Source organism: Python bivittatus, unplaced genomic scaffold, assembly GCF_059951505.1.
Source record: "Python bivittatus isolate LINGU-HERP-01145 unplaced genomic scaffold, Pbiv_v1 ctg000080_np1212, whole genome shotgun sequence".
Classification (NCBI taxonomy): domain Eukaryota; kingdom Metazoa; phylum Chordata; class Lepidosauria; order Squamata; family Pythonidae; genus Python; species Python bivittatus.
In genome coordinates this window covers 23530874-23553866 of record NW_028277035.1, presented here as the reverse complement: position 1 = coordinate 23553866, position 22993 = coordinate 23530874, and the positions used below count along the sequence as shown (strand labels likewise).

Below are 22993 nucleotides of genomic sequence, written 5' to 3'. Positions count from 1 at the left end.
AAACAAAGCTGCTTTTGTTTAAAGGCTATTTCCCACTTTCCTTTTCCTATTACAACTTGAACTGTGGCAAAATGGGCAGAAAAGGAAACTGGGAAATGAGAGGGTTAATGCTGAGCATGAGAAGTGGCAAAGAGAATAATCTTTGTAGAGCCTATCCAGATCTACAAATCTAAGGTAACAGATGTAGATGGTGAATAGCCAACGCTAAACAGAGGGGAGCTGGTCAACCATCAGACAGAACACTGGATACAAGAGACCGTGGCCCCTGCTAGCAGTGCATGCAGGTGTGAGCAGCAATCCCTGTTAGTCTTCCATCCCCAGACCAGTTTGTAATTAACATTTGGCAGATGAAGATAACCCTTGAGTTTGTCAGTATTATGTTGTCTGCTCACAAAACATTGTGAAGGATGCTGAAGTAAGATTTCTCCCTGTAGAAACATGCCATCCCTACTTGGTTTTCAAAATTGTTAATTTCCCTATTTTATGAACTAAGGATGTTAGGCTAATAGCCTTCTAATTTCTTAACTTAATTGTAGCTGATTTGAAGAATAGCCTTGGAAGTTAATGTCTAACCACATATTTTTGATTTTCAACCATGAATTCCCTGCTACAAATTTTCTGCAAAGAGCATACAGGAAACACCAGTATGGCTAATTATTTCTCTACATCCATGTAATATTTTTTGGTAAGGGAAAATCTCTAATTTTTATCTAATTTGCAATATATTGCTTTTTGTTACTATGTCAAAGTTATAAAAGTTGCAAAAATAAGAATACTGATGCAATACAATTTACTGAAATTTTAATGGATCTGACAAAAAAGTCCATTTTATTCTTGCATCTTCTCAATTGTTTCTTCCTTGTATTTTCCTTTCTCTTTTCCAACCTGGCGAGACTTCGCTTTGCGTTCCAAGATCTTTTTGCGATCCTTGTCCAGCTTTAATCTTGTGATCACCACCTATGGAGTCAAAGCAAATACTTATTTTTTTTTCCCTTAAGTCTTCCAAGGCATCTCAGTATGAATGATTCACTACATAAGTTATTTTAGCATAGCACCAATTTGTTGCCCATTTTTAAAAATGTTGCAGTTAGGCCCTGCATTACAGCCTGTCTCAGAGGTTGGTTCTGACTTGTTAGAAGACTACTGGACCAAGGAATTGGGTTTGGACTGAATTCTACACAAGCCACTGATGAAATTTCCTTGAGTTGTTTAACCACCTGATGATGCAAGGAGTAATCAAAAGCTATCAGGTCCAAGCACTTGTTCAGTTCCAATAAATCAATTCTGAAAAAAATCTTGGCTTATTATGACAACACTAGCTTACTATTACTGACTACCAAGCAGGAAACACAGAATTTAAAATATCATATGAAAATGTGCAATGCAAGATTTCAACCACCATTCCATCAACTAGTACAAATTAGGCAAAAACCTTTCCTATCAGCAAGGGATTGCATTGGCCAATCTTGCATGGGATCAGAAGCTAAACAGGATTAGCCATGATCAACACTTGGCTGAGAGACCTCGAGGGAATACCAGGGCTGTAGACGAGTAGAAAAATAGGGGAAAAAAATATTCCCGAAAAAGTCAATGGCAAGTAATTTACCTATTGCTGGCAAGAAAACTAAATTGACTTTATTTATTTATTTATTTATTATTTAATTTGTATGCTGCCCATCTCCCCCAATGGATGACTCTGGGCGGGTCACAATTAAAATCAAAAGCCCATAAACAATTAAAATACCCCATAGATAATTAAAATTACTAAATCCATAAAAATCAACTATAAAACAAACCCTATGGGAAAGTTAACTTTTCAACTCTATTTAAATTAAAGGTTTTGTTTGTTTGTCTGGTACAGCACCCAATTCCTTTTAAATCAGTATGAAGAAAAGCACACATTTCTCCACTGGGTGGGCACAAGGTGAAAAATGTGCTTTGCATGGAGCAAACACAGTGTGCCTATTATATATAATAACCCATTCCAGATGGGTTATTATATATATAGCTGAAATGAAAGCAGAATCATTTAAGTTGAGCTGGGTTTGAGCCAAGGAAAACCCAGTCTTAAGGGGCAAAGCTGGTGCTATTGTACCATCCTCCTCCAGGAAGGCCTGTGCACCAGCCTGCCTACCAACTTTCCCAGAATCTTTCTAGTCCAGCACAGCATACCTGCCTGTCCCATCCAGCCTCTCTCATGTTCCCTTTGTTTTTCTCTCCCACCTGATGCACCTGCCTACCTCTCCGTCATGCACATTCCTTCCCTGCCAATGCCCTTGGCACAACTTTTAGTTTAATACCCACTTTTCTTTTTGTTTTCTTCCTATTAAAACTAGGTAAATCTATGAAAGTGAGGTGAAAATGAAAGAAAAGCAAATGGCAAAATGAGGAGTTTAATGCTGACCATTAGAAGAGGCAAACTGGGAGAGTTAATTTTCCAATTCTTTATTACAAAAATATTGCAACTATTACCAAGCAAGGTGATGCTTGTGTGGTCAATAGATGTTCTAGACTACCTATTCTAAAAAGCATTCTGTAAGATTACTAGCATAAAGAAACTAGGAGAATTAATCTCACCTTATTTTCCTGTGTGCTCGCCTCAATTATTGACTGATTGATTGATTGATTGATTGATTGAATTTTTCAGCCGCCCATCTCCCCCTAATGGGGGAACTCTGGGCGATTCACAACAAACATTAAAAACATAAAATATATAAATACATAAAACCTTAATTAAAAACATTACTAAAAAGGAGAAGGAGAGTCCAAGAGGATGAAAAATCTGAGGCTGAAGGCAGAAGGCCTCCATGGGGCTAGCCATCCCCATGCTTGAGGTATTCCCACCCCATCCCAGGCCAGGTGGCAGAACCAGGTCTTCAAAGCCTTACGGAAGGCCAGGAGTGTGGGGGCCAATCGCACCTCCGGGGGCAGAATGTTCCAAAGAGCAGGGGCTACTGCAGAGAAGGCCCGCCTTCTGGACCCCACCAGTTGAAGTTCTTTCACCTAGGGGGTCCGAAGCATGCCCTCTCTGTGTGATCGGGTGGGACAGGTTGAAGTCATAGGGGAGAGGCGGTCCCTCAGATAACCTGGTCCCATGCCATGTAGGGCTTTAAAGGTGATAACCAACACCTTGAATCGGACTCGGAAGCAAACTGGCACCCAATACAGCTCGCGGACCATAGGTGTTATATGGGCTCTCCTTGGGGCTCCAACAATAGCCCGCGCGACTGCATTCTGGACCAGCTGTAGCTTCCGGATACTCTTCAAGGATAGCCCCATGTAGAGCACATTGCAGTAGTCTATCTGGGAGATAATAAGGGCATAAGTGACTGTTCGAAGGGCATCCCGATCCAGGAAAGGGCGTAACTGATGCACAACCCGAAGTTGTGCAAAGGCCCTCCTTGCCATGGCTGCCACCTGCTCTTCAAGCAGGAGCCGTGAGTCTAGGAAGACCCCCAGATTACGCACTGGGTCTGTCTGGGGCAGTGCCACTCCATCCAGCACCAAAGATGACAAAGTCCCAGATACAGAGGAGCCATTAACCCCAGCCGCTCCGTCTTACCAGGGTTCAGCCGAAGCCTGTTGTTCCCCATCCAGACCCTTACAGCCTCCAGGGCCCGTGAAAGGGTGGCCACGGCATCACTTACTTCACCAGGGATGGAGATGTATAGCTGCGTATCATCACCATACTGATGATACCTTATCCCATGATGACAGATGATCTCGCCCAGCAGCTTCATGTAGATGTTGAAAAGGAGCGGAGAGAGAACCAAACCCTGCGGCACCCCACAAAGGAGGGGCCGAGGATGGGACCTCTCGCTCCCTATCACCACCGATTGGGATCGGCCCTGGAAAAAGGAGGCGAACCAGCACAAGACCGTGCCGCCCACCCCCAATTCCCTGAGCCGTCCCAACAGGATACCGTGGTCGACGGCATTGAAAGCTGCTGAGAGATCAAGGAGAGCAAGGATGGTTGCACTTCCACCATCCCGCTCCCGCCAGAGGTCATCCATAAGTGCGACCAATGCCGTTTCCATTCCATATCCGGGCCTGAAACCTGACTGGAAGGAATCCAGATAATCCGTTTCCTCCAGAACCCTTTGGAGCTGTGATGCCACCACTTTCTCAACCATCTTCCCCCAAAAATTTTAATTTAAATATTCTGTCATTCAAATGAATTCACTGTTTGGTAAGAAACAACATCCTTTATTTTTAAAAATACAAACAGCTATTTTTTTTTCTGAACAAGATAAAATTTCAAGTGAAAATATATAAGGTTGCAAATCAAAGTTGCAAACAGTGAAGTTCAAAATCATATAGATTACAATCAGAGATACAGGTAGTCCTTGCTTAACAACCCTAATTGGGACTGGAATTTCCATCTGCAAGTGAAGCTATTGTTAGGCAAAACATCATGTGACCACATTCCTTAACGATGGCAGTTCCATAGTCCTGGTTACGGTCATTAGGCAAGGACAGCATCATTGTTAGGTGAGGATCTCACACTTCTCCTGCCCTGCTGCTCTCGCCTCAACTCCCTCACCCACCTATCTCCCCCCCATGCCTGCCCTTTTGGCTGCTCTGCACTCCGCCACCTACCCCTGCCACCCCCTGCTGTCTTCTTCCTCCTGCTGCTGAGGTCTGCCCAGTCAAGGTAGCTGCTGGCTCTTTGCAAGGCCTTTGCGACATCTGCCTATCTCCCCGCCATCTCTGCCCTTTTGGCTGTCCTGCACTCCACTGCCTCCACCTACCCCTGCCATCCCCCGCCAACCTTCACCATCTTCTTCCTCCCGCTGCTGAGGAGGCACACCTGGCTAAGTTTCTAAGAACTGAAAATAACACACTCGATGGAAAGCTAAACTAAGTGACATGCAGAAGCGGATCAATATTTATTCAAGGAACAAAACATGGAAATAATGAATCCCCAAAAATCTTTCACATAAAGACAAGAATACATTATTCCTTTTGCATAATCTTGAGCATGTTATAGTCTGGAACTAACAAATCTCTCAATTATGAATTTCTAAAGGAATGTAGGGAACAATCATTTTCAACATCTGATGTCCACATAAGTAAGACATTTATCCCAAATCTTCATTATACAGTACTATTCCCAAGGAAATCAAAAAAGAAAAAAGTAACGAAAAATATTCAAAATAACACATACGACGTAAACTAAGAGTTCACTTAAACAGCTAAGACAAAGCTACTTTATATTAAAAAAATACTAACATTTTTAGAATTTAGCAGTTCTTAAAACATTAGGCTTGTGCAGTTCCTGGAACACTGATGGAAATTTATTGTTCTTACTCTTCCTATTTTAACACAAAACACCAAAAATACTAATTTTCTTGGTAAGATAGCCTATTAACTGTTACTCTCTCACTGTTGTTTGGATCATGTGTTCAGTTTCTTACCATGGGATTTGAATCAGATTACATTAGTTTACAGATCTAGAATCATTTAGCAATACAATGCTTTGGTTAAAAATGTATCTCTGCAATGGTGGCACTATAATTTCAATAAATAAATTAGCAAGAAATGTATTCTTGCTGCCTTTTCTCATCCACACAAGCATCAAGAGGCATTCTCTCATGCAGAGACAGAACATATTAGTTACTCTAATGGAAATTCTGCTTGCTGCCTTGGGTACAATCTCATCTTACCTGATTCTTACCAATTACGTTCTCTAGGAATAACACATATTCCTAATGAATTAGCATCAAGAAAACACACTAGCATGTTCTTCAAAATGTATTCAACATGAAAAAAAGAAAAAGCTGAAGAGATAAAATGTGAACCCCTTGGGAGGAAATCTCAATTCCTGGTGACTTCACATACATCTTGGCAACAGTACAGAACTGGTTTGTTCACTGCCTTCTTCTGGAATGTTTTTTCAACTTCTAGGTCTAACCAACACCGCTGGGTTTTCCTGATGGTCTACCATCCAAGTACTACCCAGGACTTGTTTAACTGAAGTCAACTTTAATTTCAGAACTTAATATGTACAATCACAAAATCCCAAGCAAAGTAATTCTGTTTTGCTAATACTAAGAAAATAGTTTTAGGGGAATTAAATATTCTCCTACACCAGCTATATGAAAGATGGATGTCTTAAATACAGGCGTTCTTACATGTATGAACCTTAAAACCCCAGAATTCCCAGCCAGCAAACCCTTACTGAAAATATAGGGGAAGGCTAATCTATATTTTTCTATTAAAAGATTTTCTAGTAAGTGAGCATTCAGTCAATGATATTTTGTTTCTCACCAACAAAAAAGGCCTTTGCCTGGAATATGCTTTTTAATTACAGCAACTTAACCTTAAAATCAATTATATTTTTACAAGCCATTTCTTAGAAGACTGGTAATCAAAATAACCTCTGGGAATTAAACAACGGTCCAAACCAACTATATTGTTCCTCTTCCACCTGCTCCCTGCCTCATACAATCAATAATTATACAAAGACTGCTGCAGTTAATTTTTCCCCCAAAGTGTATCTGCTTTGCCTGCTTCAATACATTAAATAAGCCCATATCACGGTTTATTATGCTTCTGTACAACTTTCCATTTCATTAATTCTTTTTTGAAGTTAATAATTACCATTATATAATTATAACACGTGTGTGTGTGCGTGTGTAAATAATCATCTGATTAAAACTCACCTTGCTAGGGTGAATGCCCACATGTACAGTTGTGCCATTAGCTTTCTCACGCTGTACACGCTCAATGTAGATAACATACTTCTTTCTATATACCTGGACTACCTTGCCAATCTGCTGTCCTTTATAATGGCCCCGAACAACCTAGAAATAAACATATCTCTGTTATTCTTTAAAATAATATTACATTTTAATATAATTCTTACAAAATTAAGGTATTTAATAGCAGGAAGTACAAGTTTAAGAATGATCTGTGAATGCATAATAGGATTTCATACACTCATGATATAGTAATTCAGTAGTAGTAGTTTTGTAATTGTGTAGCACTGCAGATTTGAAGGCAAGAATGTGCTTTAGAGGGAGTAAATATATCATCTGTTTACTGTTCCTTAAAACAACTATGCCTGTGAGATTGTGGGGAGGCTGGGAAAGAAATGGAGGAGTGAGTAGATATAAACAATCAAGAGACAGATGTTGAATCCATCAGCAGTTTACATCTTAAACAGCAAGCTAACTCAAGTGACAAGAAACCTGGGAAGAAAGGTTTCAATTCAGAAACTCTGCTGTAATGAACCTATTATAAATGAGTTTATAATGCCTTCTCTGCTGCAGTACCTGCCCTATGGAATAACCTCCCCCTGAGATTCAGACTCCAACCCTCTTAGCCATCCAGAAGGCTGTTAAAACCTGGCTCTTCCCCAAGTGTTAGGGGAGTCCAGTTTACATATCTGTTTTATGGAATTGTTATGTAGTGCCGTGGTTATTATTTTTCCCTTGTATTATATTATTTTAATTGGTTATGGATTTCATTAATATTCATATAAGAAAGAGATAGCTTCACATACTTGAACTTCATCATCCTTTCGGATGGGCATAGAGCGAACATTGTACTTCTGCCTCAATTCTTTGGAGAGGGGTGAAGACATAATCTTCCTCCGAATATGAGATGGAGCATTGAAGTGCCGTTTGCGATTCTTGCTACGATCCGAAGTCACAAATGGATTGAACTTCATTTTGACTGCAGAAAATACACGTTATATAACTGAATATTCATTGAGAAATATATGATTGCAATGTGCAAATATTCATTAAGTAACTGCAATAATAACTAGAGTTTGTGCAGATATAATAGTAGTATTTTCTAACCCAAGAGTATATTATTGTCAGAATATGTAGATAACACCACTTATACAAATGGGAACTTGAAGCTGCTTTTGCATTTTTGACATTTGGGTGGGGGTACAACAACTGAATGAAAACATATCAAAAATTTATTTCTTTCCTGCTCTAACACTATAAAATGCTCTCCATATAGGTCTGAGGTTATGAATCTTCAGTATAATATTTCTAAATACCAGTACATTCGTGTAAGAGCTCACTGGCTTTGCTAGACAGTATTATTCTACTTACAGTAAACAGCTTTTTTCCTATATGTACATTTGCCATTATATTTATTAAATTTATATGCTGCCCATCTCTTAAAATAAGTAAAAAGTTCAATTATTAACCTGATAACAAGAACATAATATTGACCAAACTTTGAAAAAAAATCCTAAACAGATGTATTCAGAAATTTCACTATGTTCAGTATATCTTATTTCTTTGCAATCTTATATAAGATTATTAACTTATTGAAATACCACAGCAGTCATAACTATCCCCAAATAAATAATTTTAACACTTTGATTAAGACGAGTAGCAGACGATTTTTTTTAAAAAAAAGCTCATTTCCCCAGCATCAACCCCGGAGGACATAAGTATTGAAATAAAAAACTGCACTTAAAGCGAAAAAAGGCACGCTACCTCCGAACCGATTTGAACTGCTTACTGTTCTAAGCTATCACTTAGCTGAGACTGAACAGCCGCCCCCAAATGACACTAGCAGCAGCTTGACGGCGTCATCCCCTGTCAAGAACAGCACTTCTACCAGGGAGTAGTTTACGGGGCCCACCAGACATTAGTAGGCCCCTAGGAAAGGAGGGGAGATCGGCGGACAGGGGACCGCCGTGGAAATGACATTCTGAAGTTTCTACTGCTTAAAATACAGGTGCTGCAACACAGGACTCCCCGCTTTTTATATGTCCTCACAAATCGCAACAGAGGGTCTCCCTCCAACGAACGGATGACAACGGATTACAAAAATCCGCTCCTTCCTGTAGTCCTTACCTGCAGCTTACTCGGCTATGGCCTCCCGGAAAAAGAGTTTGGTTCTACTTCCGCCGGTTCTAGTGAGATTTCCTCGAGGTCTCGCGAGAATTGCCGCCTGAGGATATTCGAGTGGAGAGATGATTGTCTGCGCCACCTCGCGTCCATCCGAGAAAACGAGCAGCCGCGGTTGCGCCTCCGAATTCGTGCATTATCGACGCGTTTTCTTTTTCTAATGCTGCGTTCAGGCTCATATCACATTCATCCGTTCATTGTTTCTCTTTCCATTCGCGAAACCTGCAGCCTATTTATTAGTCCATTCAACTCAGGCTCTTTCACCACATTCCGTTCTTCCGCCGCCCACTTTGTCTCTCTCGTGGTTGCCTCCCCCCCCCCGGTTCAACCTTCCCCTCACTCAGAAATCAGACTTTCAGGAAAAGTCTTACTGGAGTTTTGTGTGCTCGGGGGTCGGTGGATGGGTACTGGTGATGGGGGAACGGAAGAGACTGCAGCAAGACTAAAGAAACAGCTCGTTTCTCTTCCTTTCACAGCTGTGAACGATCCTTCTCAAGCTACAATAAGGCATTTTTAAAAGGTTCCACGCATTTGATTTGGATCGTGTTTTCTAAGCATACTTTCCACTCTGGGGATGCAGAAAGTTTGAGCTGGACCCAAGGAGGCATTGATGGGACTGTACAAATGATGTATGATTGCTGTAGTGCAGACTTGGCATGAACTCCTGCCAAATTCCTAGGCAGAGCTCCCTTGCATTTTCATAAGTTTTTAACCAAGAGCAAGTAAAAAGGGAGATGATTGACTGAGGCTTTACCACATGAGACTGGGAATGTTGATGGTAGTTCCCCTTAGAAGCGTAAAGGTATCATACACTGAACAAATTCACTTCTCTTGACTTAGCAGTGGTATTTAAAAAAACACAACCACCAGGACATGTAACTAATACCCTTCCCGCAGAATTAGCACTGGAATAGATGTTGTTCTCCCAGTATAAGGAAATGACAGAAATCTAAATTCACTGCTACTTTCATGGACATGCTGTTAGACTAAATCACACCAGTGGATGAGTCCAAAATCAAAATAACACTTTCCTGAGATCTAGCAAAAAAGTGATCTCAGTTTTGAGTAGGGCTTCTTCTTAAAGATATTAGGAGCTGTTCAAATATTTTTACTTAATTAATTAAGCCAATACTCTTCATATGTTGATTTAGCATCATCTTACATTCATCTTTTTCTTAATGATAAATTACAAGGAAATCTGAAGCAAAGTAAAACACTGCAACAGGCAAAAACTTCCACCTCAAAAAAACCCATCTTCATTTCCATGGGAGAAAGGCACAGGCAATCAGAAATGAATATGCGTGTATTGTTTTCAGCTTGATTTTTACAAATAAAAAAAAACAACGTATAAAATCCATCCAAATAATACAAGATCCACCAAGATAATAAGTATCTCTTACAAAAAATAGTGGGAAATTCTAAATATATTTTATAGAAAATCCAGGAAAGTAAAGGATGGTAAAAAAAAAAAGCAAGAATTTTAAGACGAAAGAAATTAATATCTTCTCTACACCTACAACAAAGTAAAAATAGACATGTTGGGCAAATTGAAGGAGCATACATGTCTACAAGTGTGTCCCACTGAATTTAATGGGATTTACTTCCAAGAAGCATAGAACAACATATAAAGTACTTCTGGACCGAAGCAGTTTAATCACAGCATATAGATTTGACACTTTCAAATTCTAAAAAGGTCACCCTTAAAAGACCACATGTCATTCTGACAGCAAAATAATTACTGTTTCCAAATTGTAATGTCAGAAATCTTACTGTTTCTTTTAAAGGTACAGCAAAGCTAGAGAACACATCATTTGTATCCATCTTAAGTGATATAAAATGTACAAACATGCCAAAATTATAACAGGTCATATATCAAAAGTCTATGAAAATTGGTGGATTTTATTGAAAGTCCCTATGAACCAATGTCAATACCATATCAAAAACTATTAACTTGCATGATTTTTGCCTTATCATTTTCTCCCCACATTCACCTGCAGAATGGGACAAACTATTATTTTATACTTAGAACACATACGGAAGAAGATGTTCACATAGAAAATGTGTTTTCTTTTATACAGTGTGGTACCTATCTCTTAAGAATCAGCAAAGTAGATGCTTGTCTTTAAGGTTGTCAGTTTGGCAAATGCTTGCAAATTAACATTTTAAAGATGAGCAAGTTATTGTGCAATAACTTGACTTCCCCAAGGTAAAGGCTACTTCCAGTATTTACAGAAGATGTTCCTCTATTTAACATGATGCTCTTCTACCCATTTTGAGTATTGACTAAGTATTATCTCCACTGTTCCCCCTTTAAATTGAAATTTTTGACCTGGACAGTTTAATGATCTGAGTTTCAAAAAGAGAAAGCCTCACAAATACAGAAACATATAATCTGCTTTATTTACAAATGAGGCTTATTTATATTCCTTCATTTTTTCTAATTGTTTCTATTATTTTATGTCACCTGTATCATTGACCAAATGTTGTTGGAAATAAGTAAAAATATTTTAACATTCCAGAAGAATAAAAGAAACACAGTTGTTTTTCAGCTAACTGTGCTGGAGAATCAAATCCTGGGAAGACTGAATGTTTTAAATGGTCACCCAGGAAGAGTTTCTCAGCCTGCCAAAAATATAACTAGACCATAGATCCTTTGTTTCTACTCATTTAGAAAATATGTAATGCAAAAAGATCAATAGACTTTGTTCTAAATATCTGGGCTAGGTTTATTTTTTAAGTCAAAATGTTATTAAAATCAGTATTATTGTTCAGTAAAATCAGTATGATTGTTCAGTTCCATAATTCTTGGGTAAAATCTGATTTCTCTGAAGTCACCTTCTGAGATTTTAAAACAGAATTATACCAATTAGATCCATCAGATCTAGTTTTAAAACATAAAAGATAACAAACCTCAAAAAACATTGAATGAGAATAGTACAAATAAAACCACATTCCCTTGCAAGTGTTGCTAACTTTCAAAGATTATGATTTGTTGGGTGGCAGATTGTTTATTTGTTTCTGCTCCCTTATAATGTTTCCAACAACTTATGTGACATATGCCAACTGAAATGATATGAAGAAAAATTGATAGCTGTGGGCTTTTCCTTCCTTGCTTCTTCTCACAAGACTAGGGGGAAGATTGTTTTGTTACTGCATCTTTCCTAGTTGGATCTTTTTCCAGGCTTCAGAGGCTGTAAAAATGCAGGAGTCAAGAATCCCAGCCACGGTGAACGTTCCACCAATGATGGCACAAATCTGGAATGGGTAAAGAAAAAGGAAACACTGAGTGCCGTTCGCCTTCCCTGCCCCCTAACCCCCTCCCCCATCAACCTCAGAAAGATCTCCTCAGGCATACAGCTTCTGCTTGGTTTTTGTTAGGTTATTTTTAGTGAAGTTAGATACAAGTTTAGTCAATGAGCTGAATGAATATTTCAATCTTTTCTTAAATACAATATAAAACACCTTAGGTTTTTTTTTCCTGAATTCTTTTGATCTTAGTTAATACACCCCTAAAGAATTTGCTAACAGGTGATTCACAACCCATTTTCTACTTTTCATCTTGTTCTTCCTGGTTAGATTAGAACTCCATTAGGTTGAGATCATGTCATTTTAGTGCCCAATATAGCATTTAGCACTGAGACTAAGGATCTTCCCAACTACCAAATACTAATGCAATCAACCCATCCATGTATCAGCAGAAAACTACACTGGAATGAAATTTGCTTCCCATTCTGCCAATTTCTTTCCCCTCTCCATTGTGACTGCTTCTAGTCACTGCTGTCTGGTGCTGTTCATGTAGCATTCTTTAATCGCCTTTTTAAGAGCAAATCTGACTAAACTCAGTGTGCCTTACTTTGAGTAGACATGCATAGGATTGATGTAATGCAAGACTGTAATCCTATGCGTATTAGCTGTCAATGAGTTCTACAGAATACAATGGAATTTACTTCTGAATAGACATTATAGCAGTCTTCCTCTAACTGGATGCCCTCCAGATGTGTTGGTCTCAATCCCATAAACTGGCTAGGGATTATGGCAATTGTAGCCATCAGGGCACCAAGTTAGGAAGGCTGCATTATATATTTGGGCTACATATTAAATTTAATTAAAGGGTTATCACTCTCCCACAAAGGACATGTGACACTGAGATGGCCACCTAAAAGAATAATCATTAAATTGGGAAGGGAACTTGGAATAAGATTATATAAGACTTTAATAGCAATAACAGAAGCAGTGAGAGAGGAATTGCTCATTTCTGTGTATATTTTTAATTCTGATATTTGTGTCCAATGAGCTCAGTGAAATGGAAATATGTTTCTGTGAAAAAAAAATAAGTTAATGCATTTTTCAAAGCATAGCTGAAATTCTGGGAAATAAAAACCACCAAAAAAAAAAGGGAACAAACTGATCCCTTTACATTTCTTTTTTTACAGAGCTGAAAATGTTTTCCACAACTACTGTTCTCAATTCATTTACCCTCTCTTCTACCAAAAGTGATGCAAAGTTACTTTTCAGGGAATATGACAGCAGAATGAGTTAGGTAACTTCAACCGATACAGATCAGCTGACACAGGAGGTTTTAAACCACAAGATGAGAGAGGAGATGTACTTGGTGCATCAAAGCAGGAAAATACGACTTTGCCTCTATTAATATGACTTCACATTTCTAAACATAAGAAAAATATATTTCCACTTTTGTTTATAAAATTAAATACTCCTATACACAGAGAATCTTCTGAACAGGTAGAAACAACTGGGATATGTTAGGATAGCCACCATTTCACTTCAATAATTAATGAGCTAGGGTATTTATTGGATGAGACATCACTATCTCATGGCTCTACAACAATCCATAAGCAAGACTAGGCCAAAAGACTATTCTGAACCTGTGCAAAAACAAGTCACAAAAACAAGTAAATAAGTGTCTCTAGTTCCTTTTATATTGAGCCGATGAATATGCAGAATACTTTTTAAAAAATAACTCTGATAATAAATAAATAAATTTATATGCCACCCAACTCCTAGCAATTCTCGGCAGTTTACAAATTGTTAAAAATATTTAAAACAAGAAAACAACACAAAGCAAAAAAGAGCAAAGATGGTAGAGATAACAAACCTAGATGGGAACAAAGAAAAGGGAGCTTCAATCACACCCGCCAAAGCCCTGGGTGAAAAGCCAGGTCTTCAGGTCCTTTTGAAACACCAGTAGGAGGGAAACTCATTCCAGACGGCAGACCCTACCGCAGAGAAGGCACACTTCCAGGGTCCCTAAAGATAGCATTGTTTAATTACAGGAACCCAGAGCACACCAACCCTGCCAGATCAAATTGGCTGGGCAGGCTACATTCTGGACTAGCTGAAGCTTCTAGGTGGTCTTCAAGGGCAGCCCCATGTAGAGCATGTTGCAGTAGTCAAGCTGCAAGGTGACCAAGGCATGAGTGACTGTCTGAAGGCCCCCTCTATCTCAGAAAGGGTGCAACCAGCACACCAGATGAAGCTATGCAAAGGCCTTTTTGGTCACAGCTGCCACCTGCTCATCAAGCAGGAGCAGTAGTCCAGGAAGACCCACAAATTGCATACCACCCTTGAACAGGGAAGTGCCACCCCATCCAAGGTCAACAATGGAATATCCTCAGATCTGGGCAGCCTTTGTAGGATTGAGTCAGAGACAATTCCTCCCCATCCACACCTGCAGAGTCTCCAGGCCCTGGAACAGAACCTCGACAGCCCCACTTGGTCAGCCTGGAGTTGAAATATATAATTGGGGGGTATATATATATAATTGGGGTATTATCAGCATACCCCAAACTGGCAGATGATCCCACAAAGGAGGGGCCTCAGGAACAATCTCTCCCCATCTACCAATACTGACTGAAACCAGCCCCAGAGAAAGGAAGAAGACCACTGTAAAATAGGGCCCCCAATCCCCAACCCATGGAACTGGATCAGAAGATACCATGGTTGACAGTATCGAAAGCTACCAAGAGATCAAGGAACACAAGCATGGATGCACCACTGCCATCCCAGCTCTACCACAGGTCATCAACAAGCACGACTAAAACTGTCTCAGTACTAAATCCTGGCCTGAAATGAGTCTAGATAATCTGTTTCCTCCAGGGTTCTCATCACCTGCTTACTGACCACTTCTTAACAACCTTCCCCAGAAAGGGAAGGTTGGAGACTGGCTGATAGTTATCAAAGACCATTGGCTCCAAAGAAGGCCTCTTGAGGAGGGGGCGCACCACCACCTCTTTCAAGGCTGGGGGCACCACCCCTTCTGTCAGAGAGGCTGATACTACAGCATGGACCCAACCATAGATCACCTCCCTGGCCACTTTCATGACCAGATCTGGAGGATCTGGATTCAGTAAACAGGTGGCTGAGCTAACAGCAGAGAGAGCCCTATTCCTTCCAATGCTGCTATGCCAGTAAATCCTCTGAATGTCTTGATAAACCTTAAGCTTCATAATGGAAATGGCATCCTAAACAGAGAATCCATAGGCATACATCCATATAAATCTTAGTCCTCATGACAGCCATTCTTAAAGTTCTCACAGTGAGGGACACTACTGAGTTCCATTTTCTCAAGGTAATAATAGAAAAGTATTTCATTCCAAACCTAGATAAAATATCACATGACCTATTAGACTCTTTTCTGCACAGCCCTTGTAAGATTTCATTTTAAAACACTCCATGCTTCTGTGAAAATTCTTTGGGTCCAGCTTAGTAAATAAACTGCTGAAAAAACTTAGCATGGGCCTCCTCTATAGCTTTTAACTCAGCACCTGCAGCTAAACAAGACCTAGGGTGCTTCTGAGGCCTGCCTGACTTGACAGTAACACCAGCTGCCACAAGTGGATAATCTCTGCCTGGGCCAGAAGGCTCTCCATAATCATGACAACTCCAAGTCAACTCCAGGGCCACCGTGATGCAGTAGAGACTTGGAACAGCAAAAATGGTGACAGGCTGGAGAGTAACTCTGCTAGGTTTGAAAGGCCTGAGATAATAGTTGTCCTACCACTCTATTTTAGTTTTGTCCTAGCGAAGAGGGTGGTATTTCAATATAACAGAAATGCAAGGGCAGTATATGCAAGAAGGATTTCTAGTCAAGATAGAAAAAGGCTGGTATCTCTGAGAAATCAATCACTAAAGCACATAGGAATAGACACTATCACTTGGATGAAGAACTTTAGACCTCAAGCAAGAACATGATTGGTTTTTGACTTTGTACTTCATTAGCATCAGAAAGCAAGCCAAGATGTGAGAAGTTCAAAGGGATCCTGGGGTTAAAGAAGTAGATTCAGAAAAAGAAGAAAGCTAAGACAGGCAAGCTGCTGTTATAATATAGAACAGATCAGAAGCCAGGACAAGTGGGCAACAAGCAGGCTTATGGTAAGGCACAGAATAAGAGCTCTAAAGTAAAAGACCAATCAGCATTCAAAACTATTTCTTGCTTCTTTCTGCAGAAGCTGCCATTAGATTTCAGTGCTGCCCTTTTTCTCTTCCCAATGTATAGAAAATGATGAAGAAACAGCCCAGTAAGTCTTCACAGAATATATCCATTCCCCCCACCTCCTAACACACATTAAAGGTTCCACAGATTACAAGGGAAGGATTGAAAACTCAAATTCACATGTACTTTTTTGTTTTATATTGAATGACGTATCAGAGGAGTGTGGAATATGTGGCCCTCCAGATGGTGCCTAACTACAGTTCCACAAAGTCATGATTTCATAATGAACACACTGCATTTTTCTCTACGATTAGAATGATGGGATATAATATCATTGAAAAAGAAAGCTTCACTACAGGAAAGCACAGCCAGGCAATTCCTTGATATAGTGCAGCTTCTTGCAAGTCTGCTTTTTTGGTATCAGTCACTATGTATATCTCCACCCCAATGCAAATGCTGGAGAGCAGAAGATGCTATTTTGTTGTATACACTCTCACAATTCCTCCATGAGTGAAGGAAGAAGTTAAAAGTAAGTTAATTAAATGTGAAAACTAAATGAAGGATGAACCACCCTTTCAAGCTCTTATTTCATTACATTAAGTTACCTTAAAACAGACAACTTGGATGGAAGTATAAAGCAGATCATCCTGTGTAGATCAACAAAAGTTTTTCTTGAAACCAGCAAGAGCAGTTGAAATTATTTTTTAGTGAGCACTAATCAATTTCTGTAGGAATATGTGATATGAGGGAAAAAGGCAAAGAAAACATCAATGTGCAGACATGCCCTGAGAACAAATATAGATAAATTCCATATTACAATAATTAGAATTCTAGTATTGTGTTGCGGGGGGGCCGGGGGCAGGATTACAGTTGTGTGATGAAAACAGAAGTCTCTGCATATTAGAGATGATGTTTGGGAATATATTGTGGCAAGACAAATTTGAGATTCTTTTGCAAAATGCTAGAAAAACCTCTAAAGTGCTCAGAATGTACATATCACCAGCATAAAATAGTTTCCAGGGATGTATCAGCCTTTAGGCCAAAGCATCCGATACCTTCCCATTTTCCTGCCTGAACAATTTTCTGTCTTCTAGATGCATGTGGGGAAGAGTTCAGGACTACAGCTCTTTTCTGATTTAAATCTCTAGCACATTCACTCCACTTATGCATAAGTAGGGACAAGAGGGTGATAGTTACTTACCGTTGTGATAAATCTGTACAAAGGCTGTCGCCTTTCTGTGTACTTCACTGTAATAGGGCTCAGGTCATAGCGAAACCAAATGGCTGGAATAATGCGCCCTGTGTGGCTATATGCTACGTATTCCTGAAAAAGGATGCATGGCAGAGAGTGAAAGGCACCAAGTATATGCAAAAGACACCTAAGAATTCTGCATGCATCTACTTACTTTCCCCCAAGATACTTGATAGTCTCTGAGATGTTTATTTGGATCCAGATTTAGTTAAATTTAAAGAGCAGGCCCTTCAAAATCATTTGGACTTAAACTAGTAATGACTTTTAAGATACTAATTTCACAGGGTCTACTCCACATATGACTACAACTTGTAAGATCTAACTTTTGGATATTACAAAATTAGCATCTCTTATGCAATAAAGTAGCAGTTACAACTTTCTGGGCTATGAGAGAAAATAGATTATTTCTAGAGTCTGTGACATTAACTCTAAAGTAGCATTTTTATTCCTGAAGTTCAAAAGGTTAGAAATGGCAAAACTGTCCAGAACTGGAGCCAACAAGAATAATTTCAGAGCTAAATAATTGAGGTGGATATTAGAGAGGTCTTGAGAAACAATAAAAGAAATAGGAATAATAATTTTTTAAAAAGGAGCATAGTATTCTGAAGTAATGCGCTAGGAAATCTATGTCAAATGATTTCAGTAAAACTAAAATTCTTTTAAACATGAGATTAGCAGAGTCGAAGCAAATTACAGGAATTTTTAAACATTAATTTTTTAAAAAAGAAAGCAAGAGCCCCAGACAGAGAAAAACAAACCTAAATGATAGGAAAGATCTATCCCCAAATCCATTAATTCAGCCATGCTTCAACTATACAAAACTGCTACTTGCAAAGCAGGAAGCAATGATGGGTCAATCAACTTGCAGCCTATGTCAGATTATCAAGTGTTCATCCATATATCCATCCCATTTCCACATTAATCTGCAAAGAATATTCTTCATTGGCATGGAGTTGAAAATGTGTAGTTGAATACTCATGTCTAAGCATATTGTCTATGTGTTTGGGTATGTTTCTGAGTTGAAAACTTTATCAGAGTAAACTGGGAAATGTGAAAGTCAGAGAATTTTCCATTCCTATGAGGTTGACTGCACTGAAATTCATGTAAGTTAAATACTTCAACCTTTCTTTTTATTTTCATTTTTCTAGTCTTCCAGAAGGGGGTGCTATTTGATACTCTTTAAACAAGTGTACAATGAAAGAGCGACAATGGACACAAGACTGGAAAATAATATTAAATCAAGCCTTTTCAGAAAGGGATATTTACCTTATTGGCTACAGTATACTGGTATGAGTACCGCTGTTTGCCACTCATGTCTTCATACACAGTAGGAACAATCTTCAGTATATAATCGTGGGAAGCAAGGGCTGTGTAAACAGAATATACCTCTTTTTGAGAAACCCCAAAACATCAGAAGTGCTATTCTGATGTATGTATTTAAAAGTACAAGTCTTTAATCTGGCTTACTCTGTTCTGAATTACACTGATTTCTAACTGAAAACAATGCACACTTAATTGTCTGCATTTTTCTCAATATAGAAGAATATATCTAATCCTTTTTTTGGAACTGCTAGATGCTCTACCACACTCAAAGAATTTTTCTGGTAAAATGTAAACATCTAATATAACTAGATATTGAAAGATTATTCTGATTTACAACTCTCAATCATAATATTTATTAGAAAGTTTTCAGTACTAACTTAAGTAGTCCAAAGAATTTGGGGATAGTATACAACAATTTTCCATACATTCAATCTTACCCACTTGAGATTCAAATAGCTTTTCTTAAAAATGCATTACATTTATGTCATGGATCATATTACTACCAAAGAAGGATCATTAGATTTAAAGTTGAGTAAATCATATGACTATGGGAGGAAGCTGGATAGATATATAATGGGTTTTTGAAACATAATCTCATAGCAAAGATAGAAATTCTATAGGACAGGAAATAGTCTTTCAGTAATGGCTAAGTGGAACTAGTTCTGAACTACAGTTGCCTTAAGGCAATCTAACTCATTACATCCTATAAGCAAATACAGAGGAAGGAAATACCACACAGAAAGATGCTGGCTAGGACCAGGCTCATTTCCTGATATACATGATCCTTAAAAGCTCTTCCAGTTGTGCATCTCTTTGCCCTGCCTCCTTTTCATCTTTGTTTCTTTCCTTCAAACACACATGCACATACATGGATGCTTTGCAGAAGGAGACCTGCGTGAGTCTATGGTGACAAAACATCAGAAGGAGTCTGATAGCACCTTTCCTGACTAACACATTTTATTAAAAGGCATAAGATTCTGTGAGCTGCAGCTAATCTCTGAAGGACAACTCCAACTAGTCTTATGAGGTTGCCCTTAGAGACAAGTTCATAAGAATAAGATTATTCTTCAGGTATCATACATCTCCAGCTAGCCACAGTAATCAACAAACCCCTGGCTGCAGAGCACATCAACAGTATGAAGCATCAAGATACCAGTTTTTCCCAACCTGGTGCTCTTCAGATGTACTCATCTATAATTCCTAGCCAGCATGGCCAGTGACTAGGCTGGCTGAGAATTATGTATTCAAATGTATCTGAAGACTACCACATTGGAGAAAGATGTTATAGACAATTGATCTGGGCCTCTTTTATAGCCAGGGAAATCAAGTCTGTACATCCCAAATTTATTTCATTGCTTAAAACCACCAGTAATACAATTTGATTAATTTTCATAGGCCTCTCCAATCATGAATTCTGTACTAACAGCAGATGAGCTCCTGAATGCTACAAATTGTACGTACGGTTTGAACTGAGTTTGTTTGTTCCCTCCAGTGCATTGAATGCTCCATGAATGTTCTGGACCTGAAGAAAGAAGGACCACAGAATATATTTTTGCATTAAGTATGTGGTTTTGTGCTCTCCGAAGATGAAGAAAATAATCCTTAAACACAGATAAGAAGGAGAGGAAGCAAAAGAAACCTCTTCAATCTTCATACTTTATACAGTTTCACACTGATGTCATCATTTATACTTACTTGGGAACAAATTTCTCATATTTCCAGAGACATTGTAAATGAAATATCTTAAAGCAACCAAAGCATCTCAACACATGTACAATATTTGGCATATATTAGCTTATTTTATATAATTAAATCCTGAGCATACAAAAATAAGTCAAGTATCAAAGAATCTCACCAAACTTCAGTAGGATTTATTAAAAATTAAAATGCATAAATATCAACTTTGATTAATTAAGGCTCCTAGGTCTTGTGTAGTTAGTTACTCTTGTGTCAGTTGTTGCTTTTGTGTAACACATATAAAAGGATGGTGCAGCTGGTTTTCTAAAGAGGCATTCAAATTATTAACAACTCTAAAAGGTTTGCCCTGTACCAAGTGGCACAGCATCCACTGAAAGATTATGCAGAAACATGACTGCAGCTCTGTGTTTGACAGAACTTCATTCATAGATGTGTCATCAGAACAGCTCATTGAGAAGCAACATTTTTTTTAAAACACAGCTAATGCCAAGTTATGAGCTCAGGGAATCCATTTCACTACAAAGGCAAAATACTTGCATGATCTTGCCTGAAATGTAAAAGCAGTTAGAAGGCAGTATGACTGATTTTGATTCAAGTTTGAACATAGCAGTTTTAAGGCAGTTTCCTTTCTTCAAGACTTATAGCCTGAAGACATTCAAAGAATCAATTTATCCTTTGATGAGGCTCAAAAAAGCCAGTTGCTTCTAATAGACAGCACAAAATCTGATGAAGTGAGCTGCAGGGCACAAAAGCTAATGCTTTTTAACAAAATGTGGAATCAAACACCAGGTATCACTATAGGAGACAGTCATACTTTATTAATACTTCTATCACCAGCAATCATCTCAGTGACAGAACATGTATCAAGAAGGTTCCAGGTTCAGTCTGAGGCATTTCCAGTTTTAATTCTTACTTTGTTTTATTTTTAAGAGGTCAAGGAATGAGTAATGTTGCCAACCAGAATAGAAATAACGGTAGGCTAGTTGAGCAAATAATGCCTTCCTAAATTCACAAAAGACAAGATTCATCACTGCAACATGCTATAATATAATGAAGTTTGGGGGTAGAGGAAAGGAAAGCAGCTGATGTGACTAGTAGGCATGTGAGGATTGCTATCACATGAAACTCCAATTTAATTCAGATTCAAGGTATATAAGGGCAGAGGGAATTTTCTGAAACCAGGTTGGAAGGGATGAATGCAGGCAAGTATCAGGTTTAGGTATTTGAGCATTTATGTAATGGCATTATGGCTATATTCATTCTTGAGGTATTTGGAGCAAAAGGCAGATGAAATTTCATTGGATCTTAAATGTTTTAGAATCACCCTGCTACTTCTGCAGTCTATGTTTATGCTTTTTTTTTCTTTTTAGAACTGTTAACTTGCAACTGAACTATACATCAATATTATACTGAAAACACCTTGAGGATGCTCAGTTGGATGGAAAATATCAGAATCAATGAAATATGAATCCAAGCTATGATAAGCAACTACCTGCTTTTTGGTGATACCAGAACTCACTGTTAGAATAATAACTTTAATCAATGGAATTGTAAGACCTCCCTTAGCTGCAAGTTCAGCATATTCCAAAGGATTGCAAGCACCCTCAGATACAGAGTATAATTTTAGGTTACAATACAGAAAATAGCCTTTCAGGCTATGATACAAAATCCGCTATTAACTAGTATGCTTCTACTAGTGAAGAAGCAGGCCTTGCCTTTATTTTATTTCTTCAGAACCACCTTGGTAAGTCCTTGCAAACCAGGATAAAATATATTTGCACTGTTGCTAACACTCTTTACTGAAACAAAGTATCCTCAATATCTTCAGTTTCCTAACTCAATCAAAGCTGCAGTGACTGAGATTTCTGAGATGCTAAGTGTCCATGGAAGAAATTGTATATTTTTAAGAGTCTCTGATGATGAATAGTGGAGCATTTACACAAAATATTACTAAGGCGGTGCCCCAATATCAGCATTCATTTGTGATTTTACTATTTTTTCCCATTACTACTTCTAACTACTGAGCAGGAAAAGGCAAAATAGAGGCTTAAAATTTTTTGACCAATAGCATCACCAGCTGTCCAATGAGAAACACAGTGAGTGATTTGTAACTGATTTAATATCTTTGAAATTAAAGCTCTTTCAATGAATAGCCATGTTGAGACATATACAATCTGATGATTTCTGAACTCCTGAACAAATACCCATTTGTGTAGTTTTGAAGCTGAATACTAGGTGATTCCAGGAAAGGTCTTGCTAAATATGCCCCATTTTCTGCATCCTCATCTACCTGGGTTGCATCAACAGAGGTACAGTGGGGCAAAAAAGTATTTAGTCAGCCACCAATTGTGCAAGTTCTCCCACTTAAAAAGATGAGAGATCTGT

The 22993-nt window shown here is 38.6% G+C and overlaps 2 protein-coding genes across 2 annotated transcripts in view; both read right to left on the bottom strand.

Annotated features, from left to right (window-relative positions):
- Positions 1 to 784: 784 nt before the first annotated feature.
- RPL26L1 (ribosomal protein L26 like 1) lies at positions 785 to 8980 on the bottom strand. Its single transcript, XM_007425878.3, has 4 exons — positions 8829 to 8980; positions 7508 to 7680; positions 6666 to 6806; positions 785 to 957 (listed from the first exon to the last, which is right to left on the bottom strand). The coding sequence occupies exons 2-4, from the start codon at positions 7673 to 7675 to the stop codon at positions 829 to 831; spliced, it is 438 nt and encodes a 145-aa protein (XP_007425940.1). The 5' UTR covers positions 7676 to 7680; positions 8829 to 8980; the 3' UTR covers positions 785 to 828.
- Positions 8981 to 10448: 1468 nt separating this feature from the next.
- Positions 10449 to 22993, bottom strand: part of ERGIC1 (endoplasmic reticulum-golgi intermediate compartment 1) — a 98887-nt gene continuing 86342 nt past the window's right edge. Inside the window, exons 7-10 of the mRNA XM_007425877.4 lie at positions 20372 to 20432; positions 18854 to 18954; positions 17537 to 17659; positions 10449 to 12137 (exon numbers count right to left, since the gene is read on the bottom strand). Of these exons, the coding sequence (XP_007425939.1) occupies positions 12030 to 12137; positions 17537 to 17659; positions 18854 to 18954; positions 20372 to 20432 (393 nt within the window). The 3' untranslated portion in view covers positions 10449 to 12029. The remainder of the gene's footprint in view (positions 12138 to 17536; positions 17660 to 18853; positions 18955 to 20371; positions 20433 to 22993) is intronic.

What these genes read in the sequence shown, in the direction of transcription:
- RPL26L1 (XM_007425878.3), bottom strand. Translation starts at nt 7,675, where the DNA reads ATGAAGTTCAATCCATTTGTGACTTCGGATCGTAGCAAGAATCGCAAA. An exon ending in GAAAGGATGATGAAGTTCAA is followed by an intron (nt 6,807 to 7,507) that starts GTATGTGAAGCT and finishes GTTTATTTCTAG; the next exon opens with GTTGTTCGGGGCCATTATAA. An exon ending in TGGGCATTCACCCTAGCAAG is followed by an intron (nt 958 to 6,665) that starts GTGAGTTTTAAT and finishes TTGACTCCATAG; the next exon opens with GTGGTGATCACAAGATTAAA.